Source organism: Martes martes (genome assembly GCF_963455335.1).
Source record: "Martes martes genome assembly, chromosome: 6".
Taxonomy (NCBI): Eukaryota; Metazoa; Chordata; class Mammalia; order Carnivora; family Mustelidae; genus Martes; species Martes martes.
In genome coordinates, this window is record NC_137893.1 from 89526807 (window position 1) to 89550979 (window position 24173).

The 24173-nt window shown below is 56.0% G+C and overlaps 2 protein-coding genes across 4 annotated transcripts; one reads left to right on the top strand and one right to left on the bottom strand.

The window, feature by feature from the left end:
- Positions 1–19343, top strand: ABCC10 (ATP binding cassette subfamily C member 10). Of its 3 annotated transcripts, XM_080807085.1 has the most exons (22): positions 66–123; positions 371–542; positions 2772–3990; positions 5339–5566; positions 6172–6328; positions 6602–6711; positions 7998–8077; positions 8720–8891; positions 10041–10139; positions 10542–10731; positions 11500–11577; positions 11735–11929; positions 12358–12511; positions 12689–12878; positions 14867–15210; positions 15489–15658; positions 16151–16311; positions 16654–16907; positions 17855–18000; positions 18097–18194; positions 18428–18540; positions 18845–19343. In XM_080807085.1, exons 2-22 carry the CDS (start codon positions 382–384, stop codon positions 19005–19007), a joined length of 4482 nt encoding a protein of 1493 aa, XP_080663211.1. In that variant the 5' UTR covers positions 66–123; positions 371–381; the 3' UTR covers positions 19008–19343. The 3 variants fall into 3 exon arrangements, with proteins under 3 accessions (XP_080663210.1, XP_080663209.1, XP_080663211.1); XM_080807084.1 differs by lacking the exon at positions 66–123 and adding an exon at positions 1–7 and having other exon boundaries at positions 17855–18194; XM_080807083.1 differs by having other exon boundaries at positions 64–123; positions 17855–18194.
- On the bottom strand, positions 19270–23820 carry DLK2 (delta like non-canonical Notch ligand 2). Its single transcript, XM_080807086.1, has 6 exons — positions 23614–23820; positions 22970–23100; positions 22637–22700; positions 21495–21625; positions 20896–21040; positions 19270–20191 (listed from the first exon to the last, which is right to left on the bottom strand). The coding sequence occupies exons 2-6, from the start codon at positions 23043–23045 to the stop codon at positions 19456–19458; spliced, it is 1152 nt and encodes a 383-aa protein (XP_080663212.1). The 5' UTR covers positions 23046–23100; positions 23614–23820; the 3' UTR covers positions 19270–19455.
- Positions 23821–24173: the final 353 nt, after the last annotated feature.

Sequence of the window (24173 nt, forward strand, 5' to 3'; positions counted from 1 at the left end):
CCTTCAGGTTAGACGTTCCGGATCTCTGGGGGCGGAAACACAAGGAGGGGGTGGGGAAGCGAGGCCGGTTAGGTGACCAGTCCAGAAATCGGCCAGCTCGGAGGAGCCAAACTTCCCTTTGCGGTAACGCGACAATGGGCGGGGTCTGGCCGCGGGACCCAAGCGAGGGGAGGTCCGGGTTCGGGGGCCGGGTAGGAGGCGGGGAGACCCGGCTGTCAGGGCCCGCTGACACCAGCCCGGCTTCCTGGTTAGCGTCCCCACTCCGTCCCACCGGGTGCCGGCTCCCACCCTGGACCTCGCCATTGGGAACACGGATTTCTCCCTCTCTGGGAGGACCCTTTCCTCCCTCCACCCTCGGCTTTCCTCGCAGGTGAAGCCTCCATGGAGCGGTTCCTGGCCCAGCTGTGCGAGACCAGTGTGTCGCAGCCGCTGCCGGTGTGGGAGGGGGACACCACGGGCCACTGCTTCACCCAACTGGTGCTGAGCGCCCTGCCCCATATGCTCCTCGCCGTGCTCAGTGCCTGCCACTGGGGCACTCCGAGGTGGGTAGAAGCAGGTGCAAGACATCTGTCCACGTGTGCCTGCAGACCTCAGCCGAAACCCACATCTCCGCGGTAGTGTAGCCACTAGAGGTCTGTGGAGCGAGGCAAAAATAGGATAAAATCTGCGCCTTACCACCTTGCAGAAATGTGGCCGTTTTGGGTCAAGTTACCCATTTTTTCTGAGCCTCATCGGGTTGTTGGGTAGTTTAAATCAGATAATGCGTTAAAATGTATAGCGCAGTGGCCGGTACATTTTTAAAGGCTGGATGTGTGGTAGAAAGCATCACAGCTGTAGATTTTCAGATGCCCAAGCACAACTGTCATGATTGGAGGCAAAACTGGGTGAACGATGTTTTTAGCCAAAAAGGATAGCTTGTGTTGTAGTTGTAGGACTAGTTCCTCACCACTTCCATCCATGAAAATTCCATGTTCCCTAGACTAAGAGAAGTATATGTACCCAGCTGGAGAGGAAGCAGTAAGTAGAAGAGCAAATTCAAAACCTTAATCTTCCTGGGTTTGCGGCTCTAAGGTGCAACTATCAAACTCACCTTGATTTTGTATCTATTTTCTGTATGGCTGGATATGTCTGAAATTACTCTCACTCTGGCTACTGACAAGGCAGGAGAGACATCTAGTCTCTGCCTTTTGGAGTCCCTAGTCTGGTAGATGGAATGTGTCCTTATCCAAGATGAATCCGGGCTGATGAATCCCTTCCTTGAGGAGAAGCTTGGGATCTGCTTGGTCTAGGGGGAATCCTGATTTGCCTTTTCTTTTGCATAGAATGAGGCAGAAGTCTAGAGAGGATTAATCAGTTAGCATAGACGTCTAAAGCCTGCTCAGAGGAGTATCTGTTAAAAATAGACACAGTGCTTCCAAGCACTCACAGTCTAAGGAGCAGGCAAGAAAGACCATCATATAATCAATAGAAATTGCAGTTTTTGCACTTCACTTATCAGGCCTTTTGTACATTGCTGAAAAGGGTTAGAGAGGTCCAGAATCTCAGACAAGAAAGGACCTGAGAGGCCTTTGGACCCAGATTCCTCAGTGCTCACCGTGGTGATGAGGGAAATGAAATGTGAGAGGAAAGGAAACCTTACCCCGGGGCATAAGACTGGTTGATGGCCAACTTGGGGCCTCCAAGGGCCCAGTGTTTTGTCCCCACATCTTAAGAAATAGGATTCTTAAAGGTTGACTTTTATTCCATTATAAACTGCTCCATATTGCTGTGATTAACTGGACTTTTTAGAGGAAATCCAAAGCATTCTAATCTAAGATTAAACTTTTTCAGTAATCCAGGCCTGCCAACAAAGGAAACAATAGATTTAGTCTTCTCATTATGTAAACCTTCAAGGCATTCTAATATTCACTGCTGCAGGTGTCTTACCCTGTACTTGATTTTTTAACGTAGACAGATCACCCTTTTGTTGACTAAAAATGTTTTTTGCATGCCAAGAAGATAGAGACAAAACTAAAGAGAAGTTTTTGTTCAGCAAATGGAGTCACAAGTATGATCTATACCATTTTCTACAAACGGTGGAAAGAGAGTAGAATATTCTGAGGCTTCATAAAATTTAGGCTATTGTATTAGAGAGTAGAAGCCTTATATATGTCAAGTTTTTATTCATCTAATTGTGCCTCGGGTGAATTTAAGGTTTTTTGTTGTTTTTTTTTTAAGATTTTAATTATTTATTTGACAGAGAGAATGACAGCGAGAGAGGGAACACAAGCAGGGGGAGTGGGAGAGGGAGAAGGAGGCTTCCCGCGGAGCAGGGAGCCCGATGCAGGGCTTGATCCCAGGTCCCTGGGATCATTACCTGACCCGAAGGCAGACGCTTAACGACTGAGCAACCAAGGCACCTCTAAGGGTTATTTTAGGTCAATACTTTTATGAAAATGAATTCGCATTTCTTGGTTGTTATCTGAATGAAAATTTAGGATTTTTTTTTCTTATTAGTCTTCACATTCCATACATCCTTAACTAAAAATTGTTAGTTTCTGTGGCAAAAGAATGATCAGAAATGGTATGGGTAGATCGGAAAACAGATTTCGGTTGTGCCAGGAAGACTTCCTGGAGGAAAAGCCCTGTATTCAGGGTAAAATGGGACAGAAATAAGGTATAAAAGGCAGTGAAAGGAGCGGATTAGCTCTAGGTAAGTGAGTTATTAGAGGTGTGTCTGGCCCTCAGTCAGCCATTATGTGCCTTATTTTCTTTTGCCCCCTTGTCCCTAGGAATCCAGATTACCTCCTGCACTGCAGTCCCGGCTGGCGCCTCCGACTCACAGCCTCCTTCCTGCTCTTCGTCTTTCCATTGCTAGACCTCCTTCCAGTCACTTTGCCACCCGGGGCAGGCCCAGGGCCCTTAGGGCTAGAAGTGCTGGCAGGGGGTGTGGCAGCAGTGGCCTGGATCAGCCACTGCCTGGCCTTGTGGGTGTTGGCTCATTCCCCTCATGGCCACTTCCGGGGACCATTGACCTTGGCTCTGGCTGCCTTTCTGCCGGCCCCAGCCCTAGTGCTGACCCTGCTATGGCATTGTCAGCGAGGCACGCTTCTGCCCCCACTTCTCCCAGGACCCCTCTCCCGCCTATGCCTTCTCATTCTGCAGCTGGCTGCGCTCTTGGCCTATGGACTGGGCTGGGCTGTCCCGGGGCGGTCACAGGAGCCCTGGACCCAGGAACCCCTCCTGTCTCAGGGAGAGGAGACTGAGGTAGCTGAAGATGGGGAGAGTTGGCTGTCACGCTTTTCCTATGCCTGGCTGACACCCTTGCTGGCCCGAGGTGCCCGTGGAGAGCTCCGGCAGCCCCAGGACACTTGCCGCCTCCCACACAGGCTGCACCCAATCTATCTGGCTCGTTCCTTCCAGGCACACTGGCAGGAAGGGGCCCGGCTGTGGAGGGCCCTGTATAAGGCCTTTGGCCAGCACTACCTGGCACTGGGACTACTGAAGCTGGTGGGGACCATGCTGGGATTCTCAGGGCCCTTGCTGCTCTCCTTCCTGGTGGGCTTCCTGGAGGAGGGGCAAGAGCCACTAAGCAATGGACTGCTCTATGCCCTGGGGCTAGCTGGTGGGGCTGTACTGGGTGCTGTGCTACAGAATCAGTATGGGTATGAGGTACGGAAGGTGACGCTTCAGGCACGGGGGGCTGTGCTGAATATTCTGTACCGAAAGGCTTTACAGCTGGGGCCCAGACGCCCTCCTGCTGGGGAGGCCCTGAACCTACTGGGCACCGACTCTGATCGGCTGCTCAACTTTGCTGGAAGCTTCCATGAAGCATGGGGCCTGCCCCTGCAGCTGGCCATCACCCTCTACCTGCTTCACCAGCAGGTGGGTGTGGCCTTCGTGGGTGGTCTGATCCTGGCACTGCTGCTGGTCCCTGTCAACAAAGTGATTGCCACCCGCATCATGGCCAGCAACCAGGAGATGCTACAGCATAAGGATGCACGGGTTAAGGTAAGGGCTGCTTAGGGTTCCTCAGCAATCCAGAGACCCCACCCAGCATCCTGGTCCCCAGGTCCTCCCATGCCCAGTGCCTAAGGCTGTGAGTGTATTCTAGGAGTTAAGAGCTCAGACTGGAGAACGACATGGGTTCATATCCCAGCTCTTCCACTTACTAGTTTAATTACCTCAGACAAGTGTCTTAACCTCTTTGGGCCTCTGTTTCCTCATCTGGGAAATGACCATAATAATAGCTTGCTTTATAGAGTTGTCGTGAGGATGGTATGAGGTATCTCTGGGTATGGGCCCAGTCACAAAGTAAGCACTAAATATACATGGCTTGTTAGTAATACTGTAGCATTAGCTCATACAGCCCTAAGCAGCAGCCCTGAGAGGTAGGAAGTAGCCTGTCTGGGACCAAATGGGCTTTTAGTATCAGTGTCTGGACCTCAGTCTTCTATCTCTTCATCTAGGGTAGAGCCCATCTCATAGCCCCATGTGGAGAGGCCTCGGAGAACCCCGGCTACCTCTGAGGGGTGGGCTGTGGGGAAGGGAGTAGGTCAGTCTTCTGCCTGGGCCAGCTCTAGGTGTTGAGGGTCTGGCTGAATCAGTCTGGGTTCTGCAGTGACTGGGGGATGGCAGGCCTGGCAGTCCATACAGCATAGTTGTCAGCCTCTTGTGGGAATAGCTCAGAGTACTAACAGGGAGGAGGTCCCTCAGAGTTGGTTAAAGTCCAGGCCCTTTTCCCCTACCCATGATAGCTACAGACTAGGCTTCCAGTACTTCCCTGGCTTGTGGGCTGGGCATGTGTGAATGTGGGGATCCAGGAAGTTTCTAGCCCTTGCCCATCTTGCTGAACTCATCAACCTGTCTGACCCTGGGCTGTGGTATGGGCTTCCTACACCTGTATGTTCCTACAGGAAGAATTCCCGTCCCATCCAAGCCATGGGCCAGACTGGTGACTAGCTCCCGAAGCCCTCTGCTTCTGGCTTTGGGAAAGAGTCCTTAGTCCCTCATCTCATGGAAGGAGTGCTTTTACCCTGGTGTGGTAACCCCCCTGTACTTTCTACCACTTCTTCCCCTAGGAAGGTAGGGGGATTCCAGCTCTGACTTGGTCCCCGCTCTGGAGGCACATGGAGGAGAAGTAAGAGACTGGAAGGAGAAGAAAGTCAGGGCTGAAAGGGATTTGAGGGCAGGATTTCCAGAAAGGGCTGAGATGAAGAAGGGAGGGGGCTAGGAAAGTACAGAATATCTGGGAGCTCAGGGTACTTGGCTTCTTCTACCAGGAGCTCCTGGGCAGAGGAGAATGGACACACAGTAGCAGGGTCTCCACTTCACACTGCCCTCTTGTCTCCATCCCTAGCTCATAACAGAACTGCTGAGTGGCATTCGGGTCATCAAGTTCTTCGGGTGGGAGCATGCGCTGGGGGCCCGAGTAGAGGCCTGCCGAGCTCGCGAACTGGGGCGACTCTGGGTCATCAAATACTTGGATGCAGCCTGTGTGTACCTGTGGGCGGCCCTGCCAGTTGTCATCTCCATCGTCATCTTCATCACCTATGTCCTCCTGGGGCACCAGCTCACAGCCACCAAGGTGAGGGCCAGGGGAGGAGGGGACGGCTGTAGGAAAGTATGGGGAGAAGCGGCAGCAAGGTGACTGCAGTGGAGTCGTGAGGTGGCCTCAGGCCCTCGGGACTGCTGGGAAGGAGGATCTCTGGCTGCCTCAACCTTTCCCAACTCAGGGGGAATTCTCTGAAATTTCTGGGGCCTCAGATATGCAACCCTTTCCTCTGTGAAGGAATTCTTTTTTTCCTCTCCCTTCCTCTTCAACTTTAGCCCCAGGCTCCATGTTAGGTCCCCATATCCTCATTTCGATGACCTTTGGGGGAAAAAAATCCATGATCCAGTGCCAGCTCTAGCCAGGGCCAGATGATGTTTGTACTTAGAAAGTCTCAGAATGTGCCAGGACTGTGTGCTGGTTGAGTGGGAACCCAGATCTCTGGAGGAACATCTAGAATTTCTAGGGTCTGAAGCGGCTTCCTTTGCCATCACTAACCCAAGGAGTTTCCTGCCAACCCCTAAGTTCTGCTGCAGCCCTATTCTTCCCTCCACACCCCTGCCCCCAGGACATTCACCCGCAGGCCTTCAGATGGCCCCTGAGCTTCAGGTGATGCTTCGTCCCCCTTCTGCCCTACTTAGGTGTTCACGGCCTTGGCACTGGTGCGCATGCTCATTCTTCCCCTCAACAACTTCCCCTGGGTGATTAATGGCCTCCTGGAGGCCAAAGTGTCCTTGGACCGGATCCAGCGTTTCCTTGACCTTCCCAGCCACAACCCCCAAGCCTACTATAGCCCAGGTAATGGGAAGCTAGAGGGAGAGCCCAGCGCAGGGTGAGGAGGGAACTGTAGCCCCTAGGGAGCTGTACACAGGTGCCGGCAAGAAGAGCCAGAGGCAGCAAATCCAGGCAGAGCATGTGGGGGAGAGTCCTCAGACCAGCATAAAGGCTGAATTAGCCCTGGGCCGGTAGATACAGGACAGGCCGAGACAACAACGCACTCCTGGTTAGCCCTCCCCAGGTAGCGAGATTGTGCCTTAGAAACCCATGTTGAGTGGCTTTTTCCCTCTTCAGATCCCCCCACGGAGCCATCTACAGTGTTGGAGCTGCATGAAGCCCTGTTCTCCTGGGACCCAGTTGGAAGCAGCCAGGAGACCTTCATCAGTCACCTTGAAGTGAAGAAGGTTTGTTGGTTAGACCACACTGGGGAGTCCCCAGGTGAATGGGAATGGCAGACTCAGTGACACGTAAACACGCCTGGAGCCCGTCATAGCTAGATGGCCTGCATCTCGACGAGGTACCAAGGGGAAGACTGGAGGGGCTCTGGTGAGCAGGTTCTACGCTCCTCTCTGGACCTCGTCCCATTTAGCACAGTGCTCTCAGAGGTGTTTGCTCTCTCCCCAGTCTTTAGACAGCTGTATATCCACCTCATCCCAGCCAACAATTGTGTCTCTCCATTGTCCTGAGGCCAGAAAGTTCAGAACAGACCCCAGAGCTTATTCAGCATCTGCCTCAGGCTGGGGACCAGGGGAAAGGCCCAGCAGCCTCTTCTGAGAAGGATTTTGCAAATGGGGTAGCTAATCCTCTATTTAGCCTGCTAGAAAGGGATCACACCCTGTGACTCACGCCACCGCCACCGCATACATCTACAAAGAAGCACTTGAAAGAATACTCCTGGCAGGACAGTGACTCCTGATTACCCCAGGCCTGAGTTTTCCCTCTCCCCTGACCCCTGTCCAACCCTTTGCCCCACAGCTCAACCCAGTGTTCTCCAGTCTCTACCACATTTGGCTCACATTTCTGGCATGGGCTGTATATTTTGTTTTTCTTCTTCGTTCAGGCAAGACAAGGCTGGCATTTTTCAAAGGAATTTTACTAATGTTGTCAGTTGGGGCTTTTTTGGATCGAAGTCATAGAAACCCACTGAAGCTAGCTTAAGCAAACAAGAATTTATAAGAAGGCTATAGAGATGAATTGCAGAATCCAAAGGCAGGCATGCAGCTGGATCTCAGCAGCAGCCCAGAACCGGGACTCAACTCGTAGAGCTCTCCTTCTGTCTGCTTTCCTCTGTATCTGCCTCATGCTTCTCTTTTGGTGGACCCGCTCTTCACTGAGCAGAAGCAGAGACTGCAGAAAGCCTTCCCACACACACGCTACCACCAGAGAGGGGGAGAATTCCCAGGGGAGGGTCTCAGCTTGCTCTGGTGCCCCCTCAGAGATGGGTCAGTCCTGGCTGACAGACTGGGGGCATCACAGTCAGAGCTTCTGAGAACACCACCTGTTTCTAGAAAAGCACTGTACTTTTCTCCGTCCTGCATGGTGTCACTGAGTGAGGTACAGCCCAGCCTGTGGGCTGGAGAATTCTTTCCTTACAGACTAACTGGGGCCTAGAGAGAAGCTTCTGTGGAAGGGTTGGCAGCCCAGGGCCTCAGGAGGGAGACCTGATGCTTACTGTCTGGCTTCCTTGCAGGGTGCCTTGGTGGGCATCGTGGGGAAGGTGGGCTGTGGGAAGAGCTCGCTGCTGGCCGCCATTGCTGGGGAGCTCCACAGGTGAGTAATCTCTAGGGCCCCCCTGTCCTCCACTTTGACCTTCAGCGAACACTTGCCTGGCCCCTGCCATGTGGCGGACACCTTTTTAGAATCCAGGGATGCCAAGGGTCAGAGATGAACGAGACCTTGTCCCTGTCTTGGGAGAGTTTTCAGTCTGGAAAGGGGAAGGCAGTCAAGACTGAATTTTCATAATCCTCATACAAGAGTTCTGTGAGTGCTATAATAGTAAAGAAATAAATGGAAATTTCCCGCAAATCTCCTTTTTCGGAAAATGTAGTTACGCAGGGAGGGATCCAGGGAGGAGCAGAGGAATGAAGGAGGGCCTTCTTACTTTATAGTGAGGATGAGTGAGTGCAGGGTGGTGACCATGCTCTCTCTCCTCTGAGCTTCTGAGCACATCCAGATCTGACAGCCGCTTGGCTGTAGCCAAAGAGCAGTTTCTTCTCTTCCTCGTCCAGAATGAGCTTCCAGTCTTGTTAGGGCCCCTCAACCCCAGGGGCTGCCAGTCCAGAGACCCATGTGACATGAAGGGGGATCTGACATAGAAGACAGTCTGGAGAGGCTGGGAGGCCGGGGGCTAGTTATGGAGGGACCAGTCAGGAGCTGCCCTCTCCCCAATGCTGCCGGCCTGGCTCTCCACAGGCTGAGTGGGCAGGTGGCAGTGTGGGGGCTGTCCAAAGGCTTTGGCCTGGCCACCCAGGAACCCTGGATCCAGTTTGCCACCATCCGAGACAACATTCTCTTTGGGAAGACATTTGATGCCCAGCTGTACAAGGAAGTGCTCGAAGCCTGCGCCCTCGGTGCTGACCTCCGTGTGAGTGCCGGGCCCTGAGACCTTCTGACTGCCTACTTCCCCGTGTCCCCGACACCTCAAGTCAGAGACTCACTTCTCTGGGAAGCGGTTGCCTCTACTCGGGCACCATCAACCTAAGACTGGCTGTCATCAGGTTCAGCCCTCCCAGAGTGTCCAGCATGTGGTTCCCCCTTCCGAGGAGGACCCAGAGGGATGGCAATGATGGGGTGTTCTACACAGCAGCTAGGGGAACTCCAAGGCCTCTAGACTAGGGTCCCCTCATAGGCTTTAGCCCTGTGTATGTTGGGCTAGTGGTTCTGATTCAAGAGGCTCTCCCCCACCTCCCACTGGGGAGGCTTCAGAGAGTCAAGGTTGCTCTCGGCAAGTCCATTAGATACCCTGCAACCAGAGTACTAAATTTAGGGGGGTGAGATTCCAGATCTCACCTATGGCTTCCCTACTCAATCCCCATGTCCCCTGCAGGACTGTCCCCGCCACTGCCCTGTCAAAGTAAATGTGGGACTCCCCTGGAAAAGAGGACCTTTACTTTGACTAGGGGGTACCCTGTGCCCATGTATCATTTGTTTCTACAGCAAGCGTTTCTCAAATGCCTGTCGGGTACTGGGAATGGATCTAGGCATTAAGAAAAGAGGTGAATTACCGAGATTTTCCCTCAGGGGGACTCACTGTCTGGAAGACCAGAGGTGCTTCCACTGGCATGGGTCCCCCTGAGCTAAGGACCACTCCTGAGGCCACACGAAGGTTTGGGGTACATTCCTTGTATAAAGACCTATGACAGCTTTCACATTGGATTTTCCCGTCCTCATCCCAGCCTTTAGAAAGGCAGGGCAGTGGGTGTGACAGGGTGATGAAGAATCTTGATTCACGTCCTCCTAGCTTACTAGCTGTGGAACAACCTGGGCCAAGGTAGTCCCTTGGAACTTTGGTCTCATATGTGAAAGAGAAATCGTATCAGCTTCATAAGGTCGTTATGGGGATCAGATGGTCAGAATTACAGATGATCCCCTGTGGCTTGCTTACCCCAAATTCAAGTCCACTCTCCTCAAGCTCCCTCGATCTCTTGACCCCCTCCACCTCTTCCCTGCAAAGGGAGGAAGTAGAAGGTATTGGGGAGTCCTTTGGCCAATGCTGGGGGCCCTGTCCTTCCAGATCCTGCCTGCTGGTGACCAGACAGAGGTCGGGGAGAGGGGCGTGACCCTCAGCGGGGGACAGCGGGCCCGGATTGCCCTTGCTCGTGCTGTCTACCAGGTAAGTTAAAAATGGGAGTCTGCAGCCTTGGAGCGAAGGGGGGAATGGGGGTATTTTCATCAGCATCTGGTTTCTTCCCCCCCCCCCCCCCGCCACCGCCTCTTCACAGTCATGAAGTGACCATCCCATCTCCCTTTTGCAGACTGAAGGCAGAATTAAAGACCCTTTCAAAAATACAATATGACTTGAAATGCTGGGACCCAGCAAAGCTGGAGCCCCGGTCTTGCTTGACTAGAGGGAAGTTCACCTTTAAGTCTCATTTGCTTCCCTAATACTCTAGGGGTAGCCCCCAGAGTCCCTCTCAGCTATCTTCTCTGCCTCAAGATCGTGTCCTAGGAGAGGTCTGGGTTCTGACCAGCAGACCTGGGACTTGGTGCCCGTGGTGTCCCCACCTCTTCCTAGGAAAAGGAGCTCTACCTCCTCGATGACCCTCTGGCCGCTGTGGACGCAGATGTGGCCAACCACCTGCTGCACAGGTGCATCCTGGGAGTGCTGAGCCGCACCACCAGGCTGCTCTGCACCCACCGGATTGAGTACCTGGAGAAGGCTGACGTGGTGCTGCTGCTGGAGGCCGGGCGCCTTGTCCGGGCTGGTAACGTGGGCTGCCGGGCAGGGGAGGGGGTCTGCCCAGGTGTAAAAGGGGAAGAGGGACACATGAACTGTCAGATGTAGACTCTGCCACCCCCTCCATGTGTGGCCTGGGCCCTGGCATTCTTCTGTCTCACCGGAGACCCTATCCTCCCTTCACAGAGCAGGTGTGAGGCCACAGAGAGGAAAGAAAGGAGCACACTGGTGAAATGCCAAGGGATCTGGGACTTGGGCTGTGTGATTGACTGGGTGCTTTGGGAACACAGAGGCCCAGGGTCTCCAGGAACACTGATGTCCTTAGAGAAGAGACGTCAGCCAGGTTTTGAACAGTCTTTTTATTAAAAATACAAACAAAAATAAACAAGAAGCCCACCTCTGATGGATTATTATCCAGAGGGACATGATTGTCTGCAAGGTTGCTGGGAAAGAAACAGAAGGAAGTGAGGCTCCAGCAGAGCATTAGAAATGTGAGACCTGAGAAGAAAGCTCTGCAGTAAGGAGAGGAGACTCTGAACAGAGTGCTTCTGGGTGGCCATGACTCTCCTTATAGGGGTGAACATGTTCCATCTGACCTCTTTGGACTACAGACATGGAGAGATGGGCTTAAGGGTCCTGCTCAGAGTCTGGAGGCCCGGAGCAGGGTCCTGTTGGGGAGGGTCAGGGAAGGGGTACAAAGAGAATGGAAGGTGGATTGGCACACTCCCTGAGAAAGGCAGACTATATAGTGTATCCCCAGGACAGCCCCCTCAGTGATCTCCCTGCTCCCTTCCAGGACCTCCCTCTGAGATCTTGCCATTGGTCCAGGCTGTCCCCAAAACCTGGGCTGAGGATGGACAAGAGGCTGACTCAGGTATGGCTCAGGGCTGAGGAAAGTGCTTGCCCTTTCCTCCACCACACTGGAGGGATACATTGTCCCCAAACCTCCCCGGCCCATCTGAAACCCTGAGGTTTAACTGTCATCCCACACACTTAATTCACACCCTGCCCCTCTCCTCCCCTCCTCACAGCCACAGGGCAGTCAGTTGGGAACTTGGAGAAAACAAAGGAGGGTCTGGAAGGGGAAGAGAACGCATGTGGTCGCCTGCTGCAGGAGGAAAGCAAGAAGGAGGGCGCTGTGGCCTTGCACGTGTACCGAGCATACTGGAGGGCCGTGGGCTGGGGCCTGGCCCTAGCCATCCTTCTCTCATTGCTCCTCATGCAAGGTAGGATGAACCCCAGAGCCCCTCATCCCACCTCAGCCCTAGGTCTCCATCACGGCCACCACCTTGTACTAATGGCTACAGAGCCCTGAGCCTCCCCAGGCACGGGCAGCAGCTGGGACAAGAGGCAGGCCGCCCCTTCTGAGAGTCCCAGGGGTGTCCTCTGTGGCCATCTTGCGATCAGCTCCCACAGCTAGCTCCCACTCTACAAATTCCAGATCAGGTACTCCTCAAAGTTAAAGAGTGATGGGCCCAGAAAAGAAGTGCACACTAGGGGCATGGGAAGACATGGGAGAGTGACAAAGTAGGGAGGGTGGGGGCAGGTGAAGAAGACTGGAAACCAGAGTCCAGGGCAGAAGAAGGGGGTGTTTGGATGGAACAAAGGGATGAGTAGTCTCTCTCATAGTTTTCCCCTCCCCATCCCCACCCAGCCACAAGGAACGCTGCTGACTGGTGGCTCTCCCACTGGATCTCCCAGCTGAAGGCTGACAAGAATAGCTCCCAGGAGGCGTCAGGCCCCACCAGCCCAGGATCCACAGGGCTCCTCTCTGCCCAGCTTCTCCTCTTCTCCCCTGGAAGCCTCTAGTGAGTGGCTGGGCCAGAGCAGGCCTGGTGTTCTCAGAGGGGTTGCCAGGCAGGGATTGAGAGGTGGGGGGCAGGTATTCCAGAGGTATGTCTTCTAGTGGGGAGAGCTGGTGTGGGGGAGGGGACCCCCCGATGGGCCCTACTTTTGGTTACCCACAGCCCCTCCTCACCCCCCAGCACCTCAGTGTTCCCACTGCCGAAAGCCGCCCCCAACAGCTCCTCAGATGTCCGTTTCTACCTCACCGTCTACGCGACCATCGCTGGTATCAACTCCCTCTGCACCCTCCTCCGGGCAGTGCTCTTCGCAGCAGGCACCCTCCAAGCGGCCGCCACCCTGCATCGCCGCCTGCTGCATCGGATCCTGCTGGTGAGAGGATTGGTAGGGGGATGGCATGGGGGAGCTCCAGCAGGGACCCCGTCCTACCTCCTAGTCCTCAGGACAAGACAGCCCTCACAGGAAGGTGCAGCACTTGGCAACTGGAGACCTGGAGAGGCTGAGCGCAGAGCAGCTGCCTGGGTTCACACCCAGCTCCTTTGGCCTGTAGCTTTCTCATCTGTAAAATGGGGAGAAGAGACGCTTGCTCAGAGTCACTTCTGTTTGGATGTCAAGTGCAGAAGCCTGAATTACTCACCTCTTATTCATGGGACATGGGACATCCATTAGATCATTCAAGATCCCTTTTTCATTTTATTTATTTATCCATTCCCTTCTATCTACGTACCCTATTTCCCTTTTCCCTCCTTTCCTTATAGGCAACCATTCTAAGTGTGTTTAGTATGTATCTTTGTGTTGTGTTGTGTTGTAAAACGCCTGTTTTGTGTGCCAGTGTTTTTATAAATGGCATTCCATTTCTTACAATATTATGAGGATTAAATTAAATAGATCCTAGAAAGTGCTTAGGATAGTGCCAGGCACATACTAAATACTCAATTAGCAATTATTATTAATGATGACATTATTATTATTATAAAGCCTTTTCTTGTCCGTTATCCTTTTTTTTTTTTTTTTTTGACACACAGAGAGAAATCACAAGTAGGCAGAGAGGCAGGCAGGCAGAGAGACAGAGAGAAGCAGGCTCCCCACCGAGCAGAGAGCCCGATGCGGGACTCGCTCCCAGGACGCCGAGATCATGACCCGAGCTGAAGGCAGAGGCCCAACCCACTGAGCCACCCAGGCACCCCTGTTATCCTTTTTTAAAAAAAATTTTTACTTTTTAAGCAATCTCTACACCCAGTGTGATGCTTGAACTCACAACCCTAAGATCAAGAGTCTTAGTTGCATTCTACCGACCGAGCTGGCCAGGGGCCACTCTTGTCCATTATCTTATCAGGGTCTCATGATAACTGCTTGAGGTAGGTACTGTTATCCCCATTTTACAGATAAGAAAACTGAGGGTCTGAGAGTGTAAGTGACCTGGGGAATGCTAGTTCTGTGGGTACTCAGGCTGGGCATCTTCCTGTTGCCTGTCAGGGAGCAGCCACCCATCACTCTGCCTCTCCTCCAGGACCAGGGCCTCTTCAGGCTGTGAAGGAATTCATTTCTTATACATTGGCATTAAGAGTCCTTTGCCCAAAAGTCCTTTGTCCAAAAGTCCTTTGCCAAAAGTCCTTTGCCCAAGTCCCCTGCCCTAAGAGGACTGTTCCCAAAGTACAGGCAGAGAGCTGGGAGCTAGCTGGAAAAGGTGAGGAAAGGGACATGCTGTCTTTGAGATGGGTGCTCCCAGTAGCAGTCTAAACAGCTGGTGGCTGCTGAGCTCTGAACTCTGTGCCAGGCAGACTGTGCTAAGCACCTATGTTGTCTATGTGGCTTTCAATGCTGCCAACAGCCCCGGGAGCCACCGTTGTGTTATCCCTGTTTTTGAGATGAGGAACAGGGGCCTTTAAGAGATGAAGCTCCCTGCCTGGGGTGTCCTATCCAGTAAGTGGCAGGGCTGGAATTCGAGGGGGAGTCTGAATCCCAAGCCTGCATGCTAAGCCGTGAGATCACACTGACTGAGGCTGCTGTTTGGCCACGGGCCATGGGGATGATCCCCCCGACCTCTCACTAACCCTCACTCACTGGCCTCAAGTCCCCTTCTTTTGGAGAGAGACAGGCCCCCTGCCCTGGAAAGAGGAGTAGGGCCTGTTCAGCACAGAGGTAGAGGAATGGCCAGCATGGCCTCTCGGGGTCACCACAGGCCAGAGGGATGGCAGCATCTCCGTCTCTGCCACCCTGGGATAGCCTCCCTCGGAGCATCCCCCACCCCATCTCCTCCTCTCTGCCACCTTCCTCCTTTCCGAGTCTCCACTTTGGGCTTCTCCCCCCTAGGGCCATCCCCAGGCCTGGCCCTGGCCCACCCGCACCTCCTCTCGCAGGCGCCAGTGACCTTCTTTGACTCCACACCCACGGGCCGCATCCTCAACCGCTTCTCATCGGACGTGGCCTGTGCTGACGACAGCCTGCCTTTCATGCTCAACATCTTGCTGGCCAACGCTGCTGGCCTGCTGGGCCTCCTGGTGGTGCTGGGCGCTGGGCTGCCCTGGCTGCTGCTGCTGCTGCCGCCGCTCAGCATTCTCTACGACCGCGTGCAGCGCCACTACAGGGCTTCCTCGCGGGAGTTGCGGCGCCTCAGCAGCCTCACCCTGTCGCCCCTCTATGCCCACCTGGCTGACACCCTGGCCGGCCTCCCTGTGCTCCGGGCCGCGGGGGCCACCTGCAGGTGTGTGAGGTCCGGGCGAGGGGACAAGATGACCCCAAGAGGAAGGGCAGGCCCAGGTCTCTGAGAAGGGTGGGGCAGGGCTGGCAAGTGCCCTGTGCATAGGGTAAGGAAACAGAAGACGGGATGGGGGAGGCCAGCAGAACACGGGCCCTCTGTACCCCGCGGTCCCCCCCACAGCTGTGTTCCTTAGCTCCAGGAAAGCCGAGCTCTGTGGGAGGGGGCCTGCGTGGGTCCATGTAGCGATGCCGTGGCCTCACTCCTCTCCTGGCCCCTCCCAGGTTTGAGGAGGAGAACCAGAGGCTCCTGGAGCTGAACCAGAGGTGCCAGTTCGCCGCGGGCGCTGCCACGCAGTGGCTGGACATCCGGCTGCAGCTCATGGGGGCCGCAGTGGTCAGCACCATTGCAGCCATTGCCCTGGTGCAGCACCAGCGGGGCCTCGCCGACCCAGGTGACACCCAAGGGGCCTCACTCTCACCTCAGAAGCGTGTCGGCTCCCCCCCGCACCGACCTTTCCCTGCACTGTCCCCCCAGCATTTCACCTCCCACCCAGGGGTCCTGTGAGGATGGATTGTGATGATCATCGCCCCCATTTTAGGGTTGAGGAAACTGAGTCCCAGGGAAAGACTTGCCATGTGTGGGAGGTCTGGGACTCGAACAAGTCTTCGGATCTTCACCCCTTCCCTGCTCCACCCCATCCCCGCACTCTGCCCTGCCCATCTTCCGTGGCTTTCCCTGGAAGCTTCTCCAGGCCCATGGCCCTCCCTTGTGGCTCACCTCCTAGGGTCCCTGTCAGGGTCCAGGCATCTTCCTGCTTCTCTGCTGCCTTCCTTTACATGCCCATGGTCAACAGCTTGGAATTCTCCTATTCCACCTCATCCCAGCTCCCACATGCATCCCAGTGGCCAGGCATCCCCTAGCAGCTTGTACTCATCTCTGCTAGGATTGGTGGGCCTGTCACTGTCTTACGCCCTGTCCCTGACGGGCCTGCTCTCGGGCCTGGTGAGCAGCTTCACGCAGACAGAAACCATGCTGGTGAGCGTTGAGCGGCTGGAGGAGTACTCCTGCGACCTGCCCCAAGAGCCCCGAGGCCAGCTGCCGCGGGTAGGCCTGCACTCCCACCTTGCACCTGGGCCCCAAAACCCCAGGGGACCCTCCTGACCGTCCCTGCCTCCCCTAGTTCCTGTCCTTTTGCTCCTCACTATCTTTCTCACTTATCTCCTCTCGTGTCGCCAAGTGATCCCACACTCTTCACAGTGTCCCTCATCTTCATGTCCGTTGAGAGGGTCCCACCTCTGCAGCACATGCCCTTTTCTCTTGTGCCAACCCTTTCTCCTTATTCTCCCCTTTTTCCGTTCTCCATCTCCCTTCCCCATCCTCACGTCTTCGGCCTTACCCGTGTCCCTCTCTCTCTCTCTCTCTCTCTCTCATCACGGACCACACCAGCTGGGCCTCGGCTGGCTGACCCAGGGGAGCGTGGAGTTCCAGGATGTGGTGCTGGTGTACCGGCCAGGACTGCCAAATGCCTTAGATGGGGTGACCTTCCGTGTGCAGCCTGGAGAGAAGTTGGGCATCGTGGGCCGCACAGGCTCTGGCAAGTCTTCCCTGTTGTTGGTGCTCTTCCGGCTGCTGGAACCCAGTTCGGGGCGAGTGCTGCTGGACGGTGTGGACACCAGCCAGCTGGAGCTGACTGAACTCAGGTCCGGGGGAGGGAGACAAGGGGAACCAGACTACTGGCCCTTGGAGGAAGGTCCAGCTAGGGAGGCTTTCTATCAACTCAGGGCAGCCGGGGCCAAGGCAGGGCAGGATGGAGGACAAGCAGGTGAGGACAACGAGCCACTAGTGCCTGGGGCCAGACTCATAGCTGTAGTCTCAAGGTTACAGTCTGACCCAGACCTACCTTTCCAGCTTTGCCTTATACTTCTGCTCCAGACCACCAGTCACTGGCTCCTAAACCAGAGCCTTCCAAGGGCGGCACTCCCCTACTGATGCCCTCAGCCCTGAGGCTCGGCAGGTAGTGCTTGGGACAGTTCGGGACCTGGGCCCATTGTTCCTGGCCACAGGTGGCTTCTTCTGGGCCTAACCGTCTCCTTACCCCCACCTCCAGGTTTATCCTGTATCATTTTTGCTGAGTTCCATGACATGCACGAGATGGGGCAGTTCTGTCCTAAAGCCCATTTCTGATTCCAAGGCCCAGCCCTGCCCTTCCTGCCTTTTCTTCTCACCTGTGGTGGCCTTACCTTATAGCCCAACCATATAGTTCCTCAGGACCCAATTCCAGGCCTGCCTCTGACCGTGAAGTGTCCCCTCCCCTTTCATGCTCTGGTCATTCCTTGCCACTGCTGCCCCAGCAGCTGTTGGAGTCAGGCCCCTACAGTGTAGCCCACTCCTGTTCTCTGTGTTTTGTACCTCAGTGAGATATAAGCTCTTTAAGGATAGAGTCAAGGCCTTTGGTGTCTTTGATATTCCTTGTAGCACTGGCACAGTTCTAGGTACATGGCTGACCAACTGGGGAGCGGGGGGCGGGGTTTGCTCAGATCTTACCCTCAAGCTTTCCTGGAAATGCCTGCTAAAAACCTATGCTAGGAACAGAAGTGGCCACATCTTCAGTGTAGACCCCATGTCCTGTCCCCTCCTTACTCCCTAGATCCCAGCTGGCTGTCATCCCCCAGGAACCCTTTCTGTTCAGTGGGACTGTTCGGGAAAACCTGGATCCCCAGGGCCTGCATGATGACAGGGCTCTGTGGCAGGCCCTGGAGCAGTGTCACCTGAGTGACATGATTATGTCCATGGGTGAGTACGAGGTCCTACACTGCAGGGTGGAGGAGGGAGCAGGGAGGGATCGGGGAGAGTCCTGGGATGTGGGCTTGAGGCTGCTATGCCTTGCAGGTGGTCTGGATGGTGAGCTGGGCGAGGGGGGCCGGAGCTTATCCCTGGGGCAGAGGCAGCTACTGTGTCTGGCCAGGGCTCTCCTCACGGATGCCAAGGTAAGGCAATTGGAGAAGACATTCAAGAGGGCGAGGAAGTAGGCCAGGGACAGCCAGGATGAAGAAGTGGATTGGGGAGAGGTTTCAGGGGACTAAGTTAGTTTTCCTTTCAGAGCTAGAAGTGAGGTGTTGTAGGCTGGTTGGTCTGGGCCAGGAGGTGGGGACTGGTGCTTAGGTAGGAGTCAAGGCTAACCTTCTTCCTCCCTCCCTTCCCCAACCTTCACACGTTCCAGATCCTGTGTATCGATGAGGCCACGGCAAGCGTGGACCAGAAGACAGACCAACTGCTCCAGCAGACCATCTGCAAACGTTTTGCCAACAAGACAGTGCTGACCATTGCCCACAGGTGTGCAGGTGTCCAGAGGGAGAATCTAATCAGAGACTACGGTGACATGAACCCAGAGCCTCCCTTCCTTTCAGAGACCCCCAGGGGTCAGGGTGCGAGGGATTCCAACCCCCCGACGAATCTCAGCTCCTCATTGTCCAGGTCCAAGTGTATCTGCAGTCTTCCCCTAGCACAGAGCCAGGGACTAAAACCTGGGGGGCAGCCCTGTGTTGTCCAGGGGGAGGAGAAGAGGGAAGAACAGGTCAGCTTTCTTCTTTAGGGCCTTGCCCTCCATCCCCTGCACTGACCACTTTCTCTCACACAGGCTCAACACGATCCTGAACTCTGACCGGGTGCTGGTGCTGCAAGCAGGGAGGGTTGTGGAGCTGGACTCCCCCGCTGCCCTCCGCAGCCAGCCCCACTCACTGTTCCAGCAGCTGCTACAGAGCAGCCAGCAGGGATCCCACTCCTCTCGTGGAGGGTCCTGAGCCTGACCCCCCTGTCCTACAGGGTCTCCCTCTGCGTTAGCCACTCCTGACCAGGTGCACGGGTGCTGGCTGTTTGTTTACAGTCTCCTTGGTGGCTCTACCTCTCCCTCACTTCCCAGAGGGGAAGAGGGCACCCTGGGTTCTTCTTTGGAATCCATGTTCTCTTGGGGAGGGAAGGGGCTGGGGGTGGGGCAGAGTCCTGAGGCTTCTTCAGAACCAGGCTTCCGCTCTGGCCCTCTCACAGCTGGGACTCTAGGCAGGTGCACTTTCATAGTTTTATTTGATAAAATTTCCATCTTACATCCTATGTATTAAAAAAATAATATTTCTAGTGTGAGGCTGAGGTCCCTCCGTGTGTGTACCCCAGGAGAGGGGTGGCGAGAAAAGGCCTACTCCAGTCTGAGAAGCTGAGGAGGTGAAGGCGGGGGCCGGAAAGCCCCCACCTCCATCACAGTGCTGTGGTCTTTCTAGGCTCAGGGGGCAGGTCAGGCGACAGGGGGAGCCCTGCTGGCAGCATGCTAACCTGACATTCCTGGTCCTGGCGCGCTGGGACGTAGCGGGGGGCAGGGTAGCAGCAGGGTTCCGGAGGGCAGAGACCCTGGCGCCAGGCCCTCAGGGTCAGCAACATAGTGGACAAGACCAGGGCAGCAGTGAGGGCCCCAAATACCACCATGGCCGCCAGGCTAGATGGGCCTAGCCCTGCTTCTTGCCTCCGTACCACCTCCTTCACTGAGATGCGCAGCAGACCCGCCCCCACGCTGTGGGGGGCAGGCCCTGTGGCAGGGATCACTGCAGCGGAGGTGGGCCCCGGGGGCATGTCCATGGTGGTGGCAGGATCTGGGACAGATAAGATGAGCTCACAAGTCTTGCCACCATACCCACTGGGGCAGAGACAGTCAAAGTCATGGACACGGTCCCGACAGCGGGCCCCCCTCTGGCATGGACGGCTGGCACAGTCATCTAGGTTGATGGTGCAGAATCGTCCAGCAAAGCCCTCAGGGCAGAGGCAGGAGAAGCGGTTTATGCCATCTAGGCAGGTGGCGCCATTGGCACAAGGCCGCATCAGACAGTCGTCGACATTGACCTCACAGCGGGCACCCACGAAGCCCGCCAAACAGCGGCAGGTGAAGTTGAGAGCAAAGCCCTGGTCATCCTGGCACTGTCCACCGTTCCGGCATGGGGAACTGCAGTGGGAGCAAAGAGGTTAATGAGGCCAGCTCGCACCTTCAGGGTAGCCCAGATCGGCATCTTGACCACTGCCGCCTTTCTACCCCCTTTCTGGCTGTGTCACCTTGAGCCCCCCTCTCTGATCCTTGAACACCTCGTTTTAAAAATGAGAATAAGAATAGTCTCCCGGCTTCCAAAATTGCGAGGGTTAAATGAGATAATCCAACGTCAAGCAGTTAGCACAGGGCCTCGCCCAAAGGCAAGGCTCAAAGGCAAGTGTGCTATTATTCGCTACATAGGCTCTCAGGCCTGAAGCTGAAATGAGGACAAGCCCAGCCCTACCCGCCTTGTTGCCACATTCACAGTGAGGTAGAAGGCTGCTGTGGGGGAACATCTTTAGGAGCCACATGCCAGCTAGGTCCTCAGCCTCCCCACACCCACCTTCCCAACCAGAGGAGTCACACACTGATGCAGTACACCTCCAGCCCCTACAGATCTTTGTTTCTGGAGAAATGGTTCAAATGGTACCCCCAAAGTTGAGAAACCCTGAACTAGGGATACCTTGGCAGGCTGGGGTTTTGTCCTCAGGGGCTCCCGTGTGGGACTTCAAACCCTCAGACCTAGTTCTTCACCCCCACCCTCTCTACACTCCTGCTTCCTCTCTTCTGCCACCAGCTTCTCCCGTAACCTCCCTCCCACCCACCCACAGGCCGGTACTCACCCTGCCTGCTCACAGGGTCCAGCCTTACGCTCGCAGTCACGCCCATGGAAGCCTGGGGGGCACACACAGTGGTACTCGCCGCCCCCATCGTAGACACATTGGCCTCCATTCTGACAGGGGGTCTGCGTGGTACAGATGTGCTCATCTGCAGAGGAGACCGGGAAGGCTTGGGGAGAGCTCCCCACACCTGGCTCCCAGACCTGCCCAGGCCCTGCCCACAGCTCGTGGACACAACTCGCACTACAGACCCGCCCAGAGCATGACTGCTGTAGTGGGGGAACCAACAACACTGAATTGGAATCAGGAGGCCCCGAGCCCTGGCACTGGCAGTCAGCCTCCCATTATCAGGCAAGCTGTATCTCATCTGTAGGTCTCAGTTTCTTCATCTGCAAAAGGGGTATGTTTTTGGCAGCTGCCTGGCCCACCTCACAGGATTATGTTGAGAACCAATTTAGGTAACACTTATAAAGTACAATGATGAAATGCCATGTGTTTGAGGGTTTAAGCCAGACACAAAAGGTGCTCGATAAATATGGATGGATGTTCTGCCAAGACACACAGGGTCCCCAGCCCAACAGTTACCCTCTCTACTCCCCTACCTTTGTCACAGAACTTGCCTGCCCAGCCCAGATGACAGATGCACTGCCAGGGCTGGTGGCAGGTACCATGCTGGCAGCCAGGCATTCTCACACAGCGCTCACAGTGCAGCCCTTCCCAGCCTGGGTCACACCTGATAGGGAGAAGCACAGGGGCAGGGCTCTGGGTAGGGGGATAGGAGGAAATGGAGGAGGCAAGAACAGAGCTTCTAGAAAACAGAAGGACTTCTGAAATCCCTAAGGGAAAGCAGGCCTACCCCAGGTAGCTATAGGGTTGTACAAGATCATAGGACATACTCATGCTATCAGACGATCAGACACTGGCATTCAAGGCCTGGTTCTGCACTCTGTCTAACCTTTCTGGGCCTCAGTGTTCTCATCTGTGATGGGTTGCTTTGGGTTGGTTTGAGTTGAGGAAGAAATTAAAATGACATTTGTAAATAACCTCAGTACCATTCCTGGCATGACTGAGGTGCTCAGAACCAGCTTAAAAAGAGTGACCTTGAAAGGTCATAAGGACCCTCTTCCCATCCTAATTCCAGGACAAAGAACTGAACTATTTCAGAGTGTCTCTAACACAGCCAGCCCCTCCTGCACATTGCCTGGCCCGCTCCTTTCCAGACACACTTTTTCTCCTGCTTCAGAATTTGCCCAACCGCCACCCCAGTGAGTCAATTACTCAAATTCATCAAGAATGATCCTTTTCTGTGAGTGCGTCTCCCCAGCAACCCTCCCGCAGTCTTTCTTTCCCAGGCTAAACCCGTTCTCTTTATATTTTTATCTCCCCCTTTCCTCTTGGCCCCAACCTCCAAACTCTCTCAAGCTTCAGGTCTTTCTCCTGGTATCTTGAGGAGGAACGTTTCAGAATTCCTGGATCAGCCTTGGGAGAGTAAAGGAGTTGGGAGTGGGGAGGCATAAGCAAGAAGAAGCAAAGAGAGGCAAAGCAGAGGGGAACTGGGGGCTGAGGAGAAGCTGGCCAGTCTGTCCTGTGGCCATGAAGGGTGAGGGTTGGGGGTGGGGGGGGGAGTGAACAGCAGGGTCTTAAGCCTCTAGATACTCTGCCCTGGGGCTTGACCTGGTTGTGGGTGTGGACCTGCTGGAAATGGGGAGCAAAGGGTTTGAGAGCACGTGCTCAAGAGAGGTACCTGCAGGAGCCGTCAGGCGCACAGCAGCCGTGGGCCAGGTCACAGTGGGAGCTGCAGTCATCCGCTGCAAGAGATTGACGCGGGAGGGGTGAGCCCAGGTCAGGGTTCGGCTCCCTGAGACGTGGGGCTCGGAGGGTGCGGGGTCTCAGTCATTGGCTGGGCTCGGCTCTGGGCTAGGGCAGAACAGAGACTCACCGCGTTGCAAAGGGACTGCTTGGGGTCTGGTCAACCCCGGGTCGAGCGGCTGCAGTGCCGTCTCTGGCCGGCAGAGGTCAACGCGCTAGCGAAGGACGGCCGGGCAGGGCCGCGACCTGAGCCCGGGGGCACGCTCACCTCGGGCAGGCTGAACGCGTGCCCCCAGGATGCACAACAGGCACACGAGATGTAGACAGCGGCAGCCGCTGGGCATGGTCAGCGCCGGCCCCAGGAGGGACGGCCGGATGGACGGCCGGACGTGCGGACACCTGTGGGATGGCACAGGCTGGAAGGCGGCCGGACCCGGAGATGGTGGCACGGATTCCGGTTCCGAGTGACAGGAGCCGAGGGGGAAGAGGGGCGTCCGGACAGAAGGAGGTGGGGGCAGCGGGAGGGCGGAGGCGGGGAAGACTGAGCAGGCGAGGGTACTGGAGCAGGAGCCCCGGAGCGGGGTCTGTGGGAAGGAGGCGAAGGATGGACAGCGCCGAGCGAGGTCCAGGCGCTAGAGGGGCCCGGACTAGGAACGCAGTCCGCACAGAGGACTCCGCGGGAATGGGGACAGCGCCGAGAGGCGGCCTTGGCCACGAAGGGGACGCGGGGGCCGGTTCCTGGCAGCGAGCAGTCTCCGCCTCCTACCTCGACTCCCCCCACCCCACCCCACCCCACCCGGACATGCTCCCACGTTCCCTTCCCGTCTCCGTCGCCTGGGCTCGGCCGCGGCCAGGGGCCTGGAATCCCCAGAGCGCCCCCAGCCCCGCGCGCCCTGCCCTCGCGGTCCTCACCTCGGGCTGGGAGACAGCGCGCCCCGGGACGCAGAGCGGGGCCGGATCCGACGGGCTTTGCCGAGGGACCCGGGCGCGGGGCCGCCCCTAGAGGGCCGCGGGGACGGGCGCCGAGGCGGCTGCCATGCGAGCGGAGCGCTCGGGAATCTGGGTCTCAAAGCGACCCCGAGCGGCGGCGGCAGCGGCGGCGGCAGCGGCTCCCCGCGCGCGCTCAGGCCGCCTGCCAGGGGCGGCGTGTGCCGGCGGAGCCCGCCTCCCCCTTCTCCCCGAGCTGCCGCCGACCCGCCCCCCACCCGCCCGCGTCCGACGCCCCCCCCCCGCCCCGACAATGCACGGCTCACACCTTGCCCCCGCACTCGCGGGTTCCTCCGCAGCCCAGCGACCCGGGGCACCCGGGGCCCCCACCCACCTAAGCCCTCCGAACCTCGCTTTCTTCAACCAAAGGAGGAAATTAGGGGAATCTAAAAGGGAGCAGACTGCCAAGTGCCGGCCAAATGTGTACAGCCGTTATTCTCCCATCTTGCATCCCTGCTATCCTGACCCGCGCCCCTCATCCTGTG

Bases quoted from the DNA above. Each gene is read 5' to 3' on its own strand.
- ABCC10 (XM_080807084.1), top strand. From the start codon at position 382: ATGGAGCGGTTCCTGGCCCAGCTGTGCGAGACCAGTGTGTCGCAGCCG. The intron at 5,567-6,171 runs GTGAGGGCCAGG...TGCCCTACTTAG, and splicing joins ACCAGCTCACAGCCACCAAG to GTGTTCACGGCCTTGGCACT. The intron at 15,659-16,150 runs GTGACACCCAAG...CATCTCTGCTAG, and splicing joins GCGGGGCCTCGCCGACCCAG to GATTGGTGGGCCTGTCACTG.
- DLK2 (XM_080807086.1), bottom strand. From the start codon at position 23,045: ATGCCCAGCGGCTGCCGCTGTCTACATCTCGTGTGCCTGTTGTGCATC. The intron at 22,701-22,969 runs GTGAGCGTGCCC...AATCTCTTGCAG, and splicing joins ACGCGTTCAGCCTGCCCGAG to CGGATGACTGCAGCTCCCAC. The intron at 21,041-21,494 runs GTAGGGGAGTAG...TCTCCTCTGCAG, and splicing joins AGGCAAGTTCTGTGACAAAG to ATGAGCACATCTGTACCACG.